This window comes from Vicia villosa, linkage group LG7, assembly GCF_029867415.1.
Source record: "Vicia villosa cultivar HV-30 ecotype Madison, WI linkage group LG7, Vvil1.0, whole genome shotgun sequence".
Lineage (NCBI taxonomy): Eukaryota > Viridiplantae > Streptophyta > Magnoliopsida > Fabales > Fabaceae > Vicia > Vicia villosa.
The window spans coordinates 54,498,946-54,510,665 of NC_081186.1; the positions used below are offsets into that span (position 1 = coordinate 54,498,946).

Consider the following 11,720-nt stretch of genomic DNA (forward strand, 5'->3'; position numbering starts at 1 on the left):
ATAAATTCAATTATATTAAATTATCATATAAAAAAATCTGTAAGATGAAGATAATTTTTTTTTAATTTTAACATTTAAAAATAAAAATTGTCTCTCAATAAATAGTAATTGTAGATTAAAATAAAATAGATACTTTGTTGATAATGACTCGTGAAATAAAAAATGTATTTGATGCGATATAAAATATATTTAAATACAAATGTAAAATGAACAATAATCATATAAATTTAATTGTATTAGATAATCATAAAAAAAAAGAATCATGAGATGGAGAAAGAAAAAAATTAAAAAACAAGGATATTATCTCTTAAATAAAGACAATGATTGATTAGAATAAAATAAATATTGTGTTGATAGTGATCCGTGAGATAACAAAATTTTTAATTTTATTAAAATTAAAAAATAAATTATTTTTTAGTGATAATAAATAAATAGAGAAAAAAATTAAAATGAAAGTAAGAAAGTGTGGAAAAAAATGTGAGAGAAATTTGAAATTTTAATTAAGATAGAGAAAGTGTGTAATGATAGATTAAAATAAATTAAATATTGTATTGATAGTGACCTTTGAGATAAATAAATATTTAATTTTATTAAAATTAAAAAATAGATTATTAATATTTTTTGTAATAATAAGTAAATGGAAAAAAATTAAAATGAAAGTAAGAAAGTGTGGGAAAATGAAATGGAAAAGAAATTTGAAATTTTAAGTAAAAGAGAGAAGATGTTTGTTGGGGAGAAAAATGTGAATCCTAAACATTGTAATTGACACTTGGCAAAAGCCTTAATTTTCATTGCACAATAGAAAAATAGTAAGGTGATTTTGTTAGTTGCTTTTTTGTCCAATTTGTAGTGTAATGTTTTTAGTGGAAAGGGTATTTTGAAAGTTTGGTGAATTTTTTAGTAATAGTTATATAGTAGATAATAGATAGTTATATTGTAGATAACAAAACACAAGCATGTGTGGCCATATGGTAATTGATGGAATGAGAAAAGTTTTGAGAATATAAGGGAAATGAAAGAAACATGAGCATTTGATATCAAGCTTTGCCATATGAACTAATCATCCTAAAGCTGATATTGTCATCTCATATGCCAAGAAGCATGCTGCATTTGCAGGAATACTTCTTGCCATTGCAGGACCAAAACCCTTATATAAGCCTTTGAATCCCTCAGAGGATTTAATCTTTCTGAAAGCATCCAATGAACCAGAGAATTTAGGATTCTTATGGTCATCTACTTGAAGCACGCTTTTAATAACATCGGCCGGGTAAAATAGGAACCAGGGGGAACCACCTGCCAAACCTCCTGCAACAATTAGAGAGCCTCTACTTAAACCAGAGGTATCGGTGCCTCCTGCAAACTGTTGCTTTAATGCTTCATATACACCAAACATTATTGCATTTCCAGGTATCTCACGTCCCATTGTGGGAATCAAACCTTTGAAAAGACCTCTCATGCCCCCCTCTGACCGAAGAACCTGCCTGGCCACATCCATTGGTCCTCCATAATTAACAGCCATGTTTGCTGCTCCTGTTCTAGCTAGTGCACTTTGTGCTTGCAATCTGATGATACTCATAAAGAAACAAAAAACTTACTATTTTCAAAAGAGATAAAAATCAATGAAAAATTTACACAGAAAAGGAAGAAAACGAGATCATCTGAGCTACCTGCATTTGATTAATTCAGTTGGGCAAGCAAGAAAGGAAACAGCAAAACCAGCACCAGCTCCGCAAACATACTGTTGACTCACTGTGAGAGGGACGCCTGGATGTGACCTTAATAATGATTCCATCTGCCCCCTTACAGTAAACAAGACAGCATTGAAGGCTGCTACCGTAGCAAGTGGGGTGCTCATTCCTTTGTATAACCCGCCTACACCTTCGGCTGCTATTGTCTTCCTAACGGCATCAAATGCACCAGCATACTTGGGAAGCTGACCAGGGAGTGGTGTAGGCTGGCTTTGTAGCTTGACCTTAGTGGTGTCAAAGGGATGTCCGCATATTAGTTGTGCAGCCCCTCCAACAGTACCAGCTGTAAGATCCTTAGCTACATCTCCCATCTGCAAGATATAGTTTCCAAAGAGGAAAACAAAGAAAGAATTAGGATAATGAAATATGAACGTAAATAAAAGCAGTGTTGTTGATGATGCGTGACGGAAGGCCAAAAATCAGGAATAAAAATACGCAGTTCCAGCCTATAGTGTCACCATGACAGTAGTGGTTGTCAGAAAATCTGCCATGCCATTCAGCCATTATGGCGTGGCGTCATAGGCCGCTATGACAATAACATGCTAGCAAGAAAGCCAAACTTCATATGGTTAAATACTGAAATTATTAATAACTCAGTGAGGTGCATACTATTAGTTTTTTTGTAGCTTAGCTCAATGAAGTTTTAATGACATACTAATTTTTATATTTATTGCATATTCAATGTTATTGTCTAAAACACCTTTTAAGAGGGTTCAAACACTACACGGACATAGTCAAAAAAAAAAAAAAACACTACACGGTCAAATACATAAACACAGCAAAGACAACTTGTTATAAGCACAAAAATAGACACCAAACACATTACTGACTTCGAATAGACACGATAAAAAATTTAAGAAAACGAATGTGATTGAATGTGACTAGATACTTATGTGTCGTGGAAAACCGATGTGTTAGTGCTACATAAAAGGCATATTCATAACTCCCATGTAAATTGTAAGAAATAGTGGTTACAAAGCTTAAAATCAATTGTGCATAACAACTTCAACGTTAGAGTTCAAAAAAATTAAGCGAAATGAATTTTGAATAAAAAAGTTTAAAGATCATGAGAGGAAAGAAAAACATTATCATTAACAAATGTAGAATGTTGAATGAAACAAGAATATTGGTATAAAGATGTGTTATAGTAATTTGGTAGAATGTAAAAACACTGAAAAAATGTAACATAAAGGATAATTGAATACGAGAGAGCCACACGTTAGTTGAGAAGAGGAAAAAGAAGAAATGCAGTTGGAAAATAGAAGATTGTGAATCAGAGGGGCCACTCACGTTATTCAACAATGTTTTGTTGTGTTTTGTTTCATCAAAATGGATGATTCCTTAATATACCAAAAAAAGCTTGTATATTATCGACTATGTAAATAGTTGTGGACATTCCTACCATTGTGACTAGGTTCATGCTTTTTACTTTTTAACAAAAACTATGAACTATGTCCTAAAATAAATTATATTTTTTTTGACTATATCACACAATAATAAATGATGTATAAATAAAATATTATTGTAATACTTTTAAATTGATTACCCTAATTAAATTTACTATAGTCATAATTATTATAGATGAAAAGATGAATATATGATCTTTTTTAATAAAGTAAATTTATTGAATAAAAAAATAAAAAGGAAGAGGGATTGAAAACCTAATTAATCAAAAAATTAACAAAAACTATAGTTTGATATACTAATATATCTCTCAAAAAGCTTTTAAAAACACAAATCATAACCAACAACAAAAAAATTATGAATTGTCTAGTTATTGCACATGTATTTTCTTTTTTTAAAATGTGAGATATATTGAATGTAAATAAGCATATACTACACTCTCCCATATTATAAGCAAAATTTATTTTTTAGATTTATTGAATAATTAATGTATTTAGTCTACATATAGACCAGATACATTAATTATTCAATGAACCTAAAAAGTGAAAATTTCTTATATGAGACGCTCTTCCATTTAATTAAAAGATATCAATGGATAATATTCATATTGGAAAATATGCAAATGGTCATCATTGAGTTAGTTTCAGGCCAAATATTTCACTACATTAATTGGTATATTTCATAACAAAAAAAATTCTCGGATAACTACACAACCAAAGTAAAATCTATTTTATAAAGTTTCTTTATATTTTATTTTAATTTTAATTAAAAACTATATCACATATTCCCTCGATTGTTTTAAAAATCAAGGAAAATAAAATCATATAAGTTTTATTCTCAACTCCAGCAATTTTGTGTTTTATTTATAATTAAAATGACCCGTGGGGTTGAGTTACATTGAATGTACTATATATTGCACTTGGAGAGGCGACTTTCTTTGAGATGAGGCAGCTTTTGGCGATTATATGAGTCGACTTCAGGTATACAAATTTATTATGCCTTATTAATATAATTCTTATTTATGACATTTGCTTATTTGCATATCTTCTTGTGTAGTGTTGGATATACAAGCATTTCCGTTCATTTGTGACAGACGTGTTAGTGTTCCTACTACTAACGATGGAGGGCCAAACATTCACATCCAGACTATCTTCAAAAGTACATGTGGAGGATCGATACACTGACTGTAGACAAGTTATCTAAACACCTTATGCAGACCATGAGTGCATAAGAAGTTTGATGACATCTCCCCCTTTTCTTGTTATCTGCAACGTGAGAGCTCATCCGCTAGATACTTACCTCATAGGTGTTTGTGTCAGTTTGGGTATGTTTAGGTCATCCTTTAACTAGTCTCTATTGTGCCAGCTAAGGGCATTGATATATGGTTTGTGTCTAACATTATCATATGTGCATGTTATTACATACCATGAAAATGAGGTTTAGTTCCCTTTGTAGCGAGTGGATGGTTCAATTCCATTTGTTTCCCTACGGTAATATGTTCTCCGTATAGCCTTCAAATCTTCACCAGTTTGCAGCTCAAAGTTGTTGTATTTCACCATTCGTTAAGTATCAATCGATGGTGCAGAAAACTCAATTTTAAACATCTTTTTGTTGTCGATGTGGGAAAATAGGTTATCCCATTTGGATCTCAGAACAACGAGAGTAGTGGTGTCATTAGGGAGCCGAAAATCAACAGGAGATTTCATGTTGTTGAAGTACACAACTATCAGATACGGATATTGAGACATTCTAAGATGTTTTTTTAACAACATATGATCCATATTTATACAAGTTTGGATTCATTATGAACCACACATTACTGTCAGTGTAATCACAACTACACAAAATTGTCGGCAAAATTTCAACCGTGAAAATTCAAACTATCAGATATTTTATGGTCTTGCTAAATGTCCAGTAAATATATGAACTTTTTCACAAACCCGATAATTTAACACTACCAAAATTTTCAACCTTTTTGGGAAAATTCCAATAATCCATGATGTCTTTTTTAAATGGAATATTTTTCTATGCACCATTTTTTTTATAAAAACCATTAAAAATGCATACTGGAATTTTATACAGGTCTACTAGATTTTATCTTGCTCATCCTAAATGAGATGGTGTACTGAAACAATGGAAAAGTGTTAAGATTATTATTATGTGGAAGGAATATTGGTTGCAGACTGATCTTAAACTTGAGCAATGGAGAATAGAAATTGATTGGTGCGTCAAATAGATAGAATCAATGAGTTGTTGGATGATAGAGGTGATTAAAATTTGAATACTTTAAATAATACCTTTCCTCCAAATTATTAAAAGGGTGAGGACATTTGTAGGTGGAAAGGATCAAGCACAAGTAGTTTCACTATAGCTAGTGCTTATGATTTTATTAGATGCAATAGCAATGATGATAATTCAAAAATTTGGAGCAACATTTGGAGTTTGGGAGTTCTGGAAAGAATTTGATCCTTTACGTGTATGGTGAAACATAACAGTCTCGTTACAAAGCAATGACTAACTCAAAAACACATTGATTATCCATATCGTTAGGGGTGTTCATGGGTCGGTTTGGGTTGAATTTAGCTAAAACCATAACCCAACCCATACATGCTACACTGGTTTGGGTGAAGAAAAATAACCACCCACAATATCATTGGGTTGGTTTGGGTAAAACCACAAATTTGTGGGTTGGATTGGGTTGGGTAATGGGTTACCCAATATTATTTTTCTTATATAATTATTAATGATATGCTACATTTTTTCTTAATAAATAGTTTAACATATTACTACTGTTTTTTTAAACATCAAATGTCAAAATGTATAATGAAATTTATCATAAACATATATTTGTAAAAACCAAAGTTACATTACAGTAAAACCTAGAATTGCATAAAATACTTGCAATTTATTAGAATTAGCATCAAAATAATCAAAATGTGGCATCCTAAATAAGTTAAAATCATTACTTACTAAATAAAAGATGTTCAAAAAGTTGAAATTCAAGCAAGCAAAATTAAAAACATCAAAATCATCACTTGTCAAATTACAAAAAAGAGAAAAAATATAGTTACTCAATAACCCATGGATTTTGTGGGTTGGGTGTGGGTTTACCCATAACCCAATTATTTTGAATGGGTTTTCATTTTTGAAAACCGTATTCACCCAATAACCCAACGCAACCCACTTTTTTGGGTCGGTTTGGGTGGGTTTTACTGGGTTTATTGGGTTTACCCAACCCATGAACACCCCTACATATCGCCTTGATTATAGGGGCAAAATGGATAGATTAGATGGATATGAATTAGATGGTTAATGTATGGACCAAATCAATCCATTACCAATCTACTAAATTCTCTTAATAAAAATTCAATCCAATCCATCCATTAAAAAATAAAATTCATTAAGCCCATCCATTAACATATTTCTAATGGATGGATATCCATCCATAAAAATAAATTAATTTTTTTTTATTTTTTTAATTTTTATAAAAAAAATGTAAATATTCTAAAATATTTTTCAAATTTCATAAAAAATTTAAATATTCTAAAATATTTTTTCGTTCTTCCGAAAAAACTAGAATTTTGGTTTTTCTGAAGAAAAAAAACTCGACTTTTTTATTTTTCCGAAAAAATTCGATTTTTTGTTTTTCTAAAAAAACTTGAATTTTTTGAAAAAAAAACTTGAATTTTTGGTTTTTTTGAAAAAACCTGACTTTTGGTTTTTCCGAAAAAACTCGTTTTTTGTTTTTCTGAAAAAAACTCGGTTTTTTGGTTTTTCTGAAAAAACTCGATTTTTTTGTTTTTTTTTTAAAATAACAGACTTTTTGGTTTTTTTTTAAAACCTGACTTTTGAAAAAAAACTCGATTTTTTGGTTTTTCCGCAAAAACTCTACTTATTTGTTTTTCTGGAAAAAAAACTCGACTTTTTTCGTTTTTACAAAAAAACACAATTTTTTTTGTTTTTCCAAAAAAATTCGATTTTTTCGTTTTTCAGAAAAACCTCGTTTTTTTGTTTCTCCGAAAAAACTAGGTTTTTTTGTTTTTCCGAAAAAAACTCGATTTTTCGAAAAAAGACCAGCCTTTTTGTTTTTTCGAAAAAGCCGATTTTTCATTTTTTCCGAAAAAATTCGATTTTTTGTTTTTTCAAAAAAAACTCTATTTTTTTATTTTTTTCTAAAAAAACTCGATATTTCATTATTTTGAAGAAGTTTAATTTTTTGTATTTTCAAATTTTATTATTTAAAAAAAAACTATTTTATTATTTTTTAAAAAATTATTTAATAAATTTAAAGTATAAAATAAAAACAATTTATTAGATTATCAAAGAATCCATTACTAGCGTTCTTCGTACTCTGACATTGCTAAACACATTGACTTTGTCTGAGGATTGCAGAAACTTTGGAAAAAAAATTAATTGTGAATTGTAGGATTGGATTGAGCTCAATTTAAGTTGCACAAAGGAAGAAGAATTGAGGGAGATTTGGGCTACAACATCACTTACTATGGTACTGAAAAAATCAAACAATGCACAATAAAATTCTTCCAATCTATATAGTTTTGATTTCTACGGGGAGCCTATTCTCGTGTGTATCGTGTTTAACTTGTTTGTATTTTTTAGTTTTTTTTACCTTCCTTCATATAAAAAAATCTCTATTTTAGAACAAATTGACTAACAAGTTAAACACGAAACACACGAGCACTATGATGGTAGAGCATTTATTTTGGTTAGAGGTCTCTTGTAAAACGGCATTTTCTTTGGGTTTAGGATGGTTTTTTGGGTTGATTTTTTGTTGGGTAGTTTGGAAATGTAGGATTGATACTATTTTCAATAGTCTTGTATTGTCTTCCTTTGATGGTTTGGGCTTGATCAAATTGATCTCTTGAGAGTGGATGGTTGTCTTCTACACATAATTTTTTTTTTGACAAAGTCTTCTCCACATAATTTGTTAATGGTGTTTGGGAAGATTGATGTATTGATCCTAGACTAGCTTTATGTTGATTGTTTGAGGGGTGGTGTTCTTCTTTTTTTGTTCTTGTTGTATTGTGGGTTGTAGCACCCCTAGTGTTCTTTAACGAAGCCCTTTTGCTTAAAAAAAATTGGATGTATGTGTAATTTTTTTTACACTATAGTGTACTACCATTAAACTTATCTTATTAAATTTATACATTTATATATTTCAAATTTCAACTCCAATTTATATTATAAATTTTTTCCTCTTTCACATTTCATTTCGGTTTTGGCTCTCATTTTGATTTTAAAATTCAAAATTCAAGAACCTTTTATTGCATTATCTCTCTATATTAAAACAAAATACCTATTGCATCGCATATATATAATAATTTGTAAAACAAATAGTCCTTCTGTTTTTATTATAAGTTGTTTTAGAAGGAAAAAATTATATTTAAATATAAATTATTTTATAATTCTAATGAATAATTGATGTTTTTTTTATTTATTATATCCTTCGTATTGTTCTACTTATCGTTAATTTTTTTTTATGTTTTTAATATATTGGAAAAGGCCGAAACTACTTATAATAAAACAACCGAAGCAGCCAGTATTATGCGTTGCGCGAAGCTCCTGGCATAACTGTAGCAGCCAGCGGACGCCCCCTCCGCACTGCCGCGGTTGCGACTAACTACCTACATTTTTTTTATTCTTCACTCCCTTTCTTATAATTTGGCTTCCAAGCTCCAAGTTACACACCATCACTAGTGTCGATTTACAAGATTTCTCTTCAACCATTAAGGTAAGATATCTTGAAGTTATGGTTTTGTTAATTTAGGGTTTTTGAAATTAGATAGAACCAAATCAGTAACAGAGTAAGAAAAAGGAAGAATGATAATACTATTTTTTTCATATAAATGCAGAATGGAAACCATGGAAGACAAGTCAATTTTTGACTTGGAGAAACAAATTTTAAACAAATTCAGAGATTTCATGACTGGGTAATTTTGTCCTTGTTTTTTTCACAGAATATATTTGTACAATTTCATATTTCTCAACAGCTACACTATTATAGGTTTACAAAGATTGATGAGTTGGGAACTGCTGGAAGCAAGCTTTTGTCTGGTTTTCAACAAGCATTAGGTATACTTCAGAAATTATTTTTTACCATGTGTATATAGTTAGTGTAAAATAGTAATATTGCTATCTCTTAACTTTTGCTTTGTCGTGCAGAGTTTATAAGGAAGCCTCCTATGGATACAAGCTCTAAATTAGTCAACAGTATCATTAAAGCTAATGAAACTGAAAGACTTAAGTCCTATGTCAACTTCGAATGTAAGAACCGCAAAGATGTTGACCAGAACGCAACCAGTTGTAAGTACGACTCTATTTTGTTGGTAGTTAAGAGGAAGGGGTAGTTTTTTTTCATTACAAGCTTATGGATTCCGATGATGTCAAATAGTGGTTATAGCATTGTGGAATTTTAACTAGTCGCAATTGTTCCATGATACACTATGTAGTACCAAGTATTGTCGAATAGTGGCTATATCACTATAACGTAGTGAAATTTGAACAAATTGCTATTATCTGCGATTTACAACACTGGGGCCTTTTGCAAGTCTCAACGAGTGCTTGCTTATATTGACATCTAACTACATGCTTTTCAATCCTGTGATCAATAGGATTTTTACAAAGTAATATCTTCACGGCCATTTTAGTTGGATTGACATTTTTGGCTTGCAGTTCTTGTTTTTTTAACAATTATTACAGTTTCCCCTATTCACCCGTTTTAAGTTTCCTAATAATTTATGTACCCACTTTATTTAAGTCACTTCCCCTTCAAATTTTGATTAAACTCCCCAAAATTGGCCATATAATGCTCTTTTTGTTCCAAAATACATTTGTCATTGCAGTAACAACAAAAACCTTTCCCACAAGCAACACTGATCAAACAATGTGCAATGTGTTGTCTTGATTTGTGAATCATGTCTCACGACAAACCATATAAACACATCCACACTTGTAATGTCATCATGAAGTATGCATTTATACATATTTGATTTTTTTGCTATTTCTTTTCCCTGACTGTGTTAATTGTTACAATCTGGCAAAATATACATATGGAAGTGGGCTCATGTAAACATGGACTTCTTCTCCAGATAAGACAAGGTATGGCGTCTTTTTCAACCAAAAAAATTTATGATTGACTACTTTACAGCTATGGATTGTGTTATTTATGCTGTCTTCAATCTTAATTTATGAAGCTGGACTGATGAGTCTCGTACATTTAATATTTGTGCCTGGAAGAAACAACCTGTCAGCTTAATTTTTGAATATGCAACTATAACTTGGAGTATGCTTCTTTTTTTCAATATTTCTTTTCATATGTAAGTTGTGATTGATGAATTGGCTATCATTACGTTAACATAAAGATTCTTCTTAAAGTGGGATAGGAAGAACAAGGTTTAAGGTTTAAGGTTCATCTTTTTATTGAGTTTTGTGTTTATATATTCTTTTAAGTGTAAACCTTATGTATAAGCGTCTTGGTGATATTGTCTTCTTTCTTTTAGTTTGACGGTTAACTAATTGCTTATGTCTTGCAGTGAAGGTAGTACTTGATGAACTTGAAGATATACAGGCTAATGTAAGAAATGTCCTGCAAAGTATACATGGAAAATTATCATCCCTTTCAGATACGGATATTGATTTTGAAATGAACGAGCAAGAGATCTATAATGATTTGGTAATGCTACTAATTTTTAATTCAGAGAATTTCTTTATGCAATTTCTATCTTTTTGAATAAAAATGTATCACTAGATTAGCAATTGGTCGAGAAGTTATACACATCCACTAGATTTGTGCATCATTTACACGCTATTTAATAATAACGGAAATTACGGAATTCTGGCTCACTAGATTAACAATTGCTTCTTACTCAGGACGACAAAAATACTGCTTTCTGTCATTCTGGAAGTACTGATGTTACAACTACAAAAGTTAAGGAAAATACTGATTCCACACATTTAGCTGCTCTAATGGTTGCCATATACAGTATGGTCCAGCAAGACTATTTGATGCAGGTAATTAATGGTTTGTCTGTTACATTACTGTCAGTCAAATGAAGAACTCTCTTAAAATATTCCACTTGGGTACAGGAAAGGATCGTTTCTGCGTTAGATCTGAATGTGTCATCGGAAGAACTGGAAAGCTACTGCCTAATGTGGTCTTTGCATCCCTTCATAAACGATGAACTTGTGCATGAAGCTTGGAAATATATTCACTGAATAATCTTTTGTTTTTATTGTATAGAATCAGTTACCATAAGGCTAGATAAATATTTTGCACTATTTATTAAGAATTCTATTTAAAGAATGGTTCTAAGAGTTGTCATATTCATTGCATTATGATACTAAATCTAATTGTAACACAATATTTATATTTCTCTTTCTAATAGCAAAGATTGTACAAGTATTTATTTACATGAAAGGTATGATCTTTATAGAGTTAGAATGCTCTCAACTCAAATTAATTTGATGAAAATATGTTTCTTTACTGTATTTGAAATAGTCAAATGAAGATGCAGAAATAAAAAGCATTATGAAAGGGAAATTTTAGTTTGT

At 30.4% G+C, this 11,720-nt stretch overlaps 2 protein-coding genes across 3 annotated transcripts; one reads left to right on the forward strand and one right to left on the reverse strand.

Annotated features, from left to right (window-relative positions):
* Positions 1-1,001: 1,001 nt before the first annotated feature.
* On the reverse strand, positions 1,002-2,059 carry LOC131617228 (mitochondrial carnitine/acylcarnitine carrier-like protein). Its single transcript, XM_058888567.1, has 2 exons — positions 1,668-2,059; positions 1,002-1,562 (listed from the first exon to the last, which is right to left on the reverse strand). Exons 1-2 carry the CDS (start codon positions 2,057-2,059, stop codon positions 1,061-1,063), a joined length of 894 nt encoding a protein of 297 aa, XP_058744550.1. The 3' UTR covers positions 1,002-1,060.
* A 6,601-nt stretch (positions 2,060-8,660) lies between these two features.
* Positions 8,661-11,593, forward strand: LOC131620583 (uncharacterized). Of its 2 annotated transcripts, XM_058891709.1 has the most exons (8): positions 8,665-8,901; positions 9,023-9,100; positions 9,175-9,242; positions 9,333-9,473; positions 10,227-10,268; positions 10,703-10,842; positions 11,040-11,180; positions 11,256-11,590. In XM_058891709.1, the coding sequence occupies exons 2-8, from the start codon at positions 9,024-9,026 to the stop codon at positions 11,382-11,384; spliced, it is 738 nt and encodes a 245-aa protein (XP_058747692.1). In that variant the 5' UTR covers positions 8,665-8,901; position 9,023; the 3' UTR covers positions 11,385-11,590. The 2 variants fall into 2 exon arrangements, with proteins under 2 accessions (XP_058747693.1, XP_058747692.1); XM_058891710.1 differs by lacking the exon at positions 10,227-10,268 and having other exon boundaries at positions 8,661-8,901; positions 11,256-11,593.
* Positions 11,594-11,720: the final 127 nt, after the last annotated feature.

Coding starts and splice junctions, on each gene's coding strand:
- LOC131617228 (XM_058888567.1), bottom strand. CDS start 2,059: ATGGGAGATGTAGCTAAGGATCTTACAGCTGGTACTGTTGGAGGGGCT. Junction 1,563..1,667: donor ACTGAATTAATCAAATGCAG/GTAGCTCAGATG, acceptor GAGTATCATCAG/ATTGCAAGCACAAAGTGCAC.
- LOC131620583 (XM_058891709.1), top strand. CDS start 9,024: ATGGAAACCATGGAAGACAAGTCAATTTTTGACTTGGAGAAACAAATT. Junction 9,101..9,174: donor TTCAGAGATTTCATGACTGG/GTAATTTTGTCC, acceptor ACACTATTATAG/GTTTACAAAGATTGATGAGT. Junction 9,243..9,332: donor TGGTTTTCAACAAGCATTAG/GTATACTTCAGA, acceptor TTTGTCGTGCAG/AGTTTATAAGGAAGCCTCCT.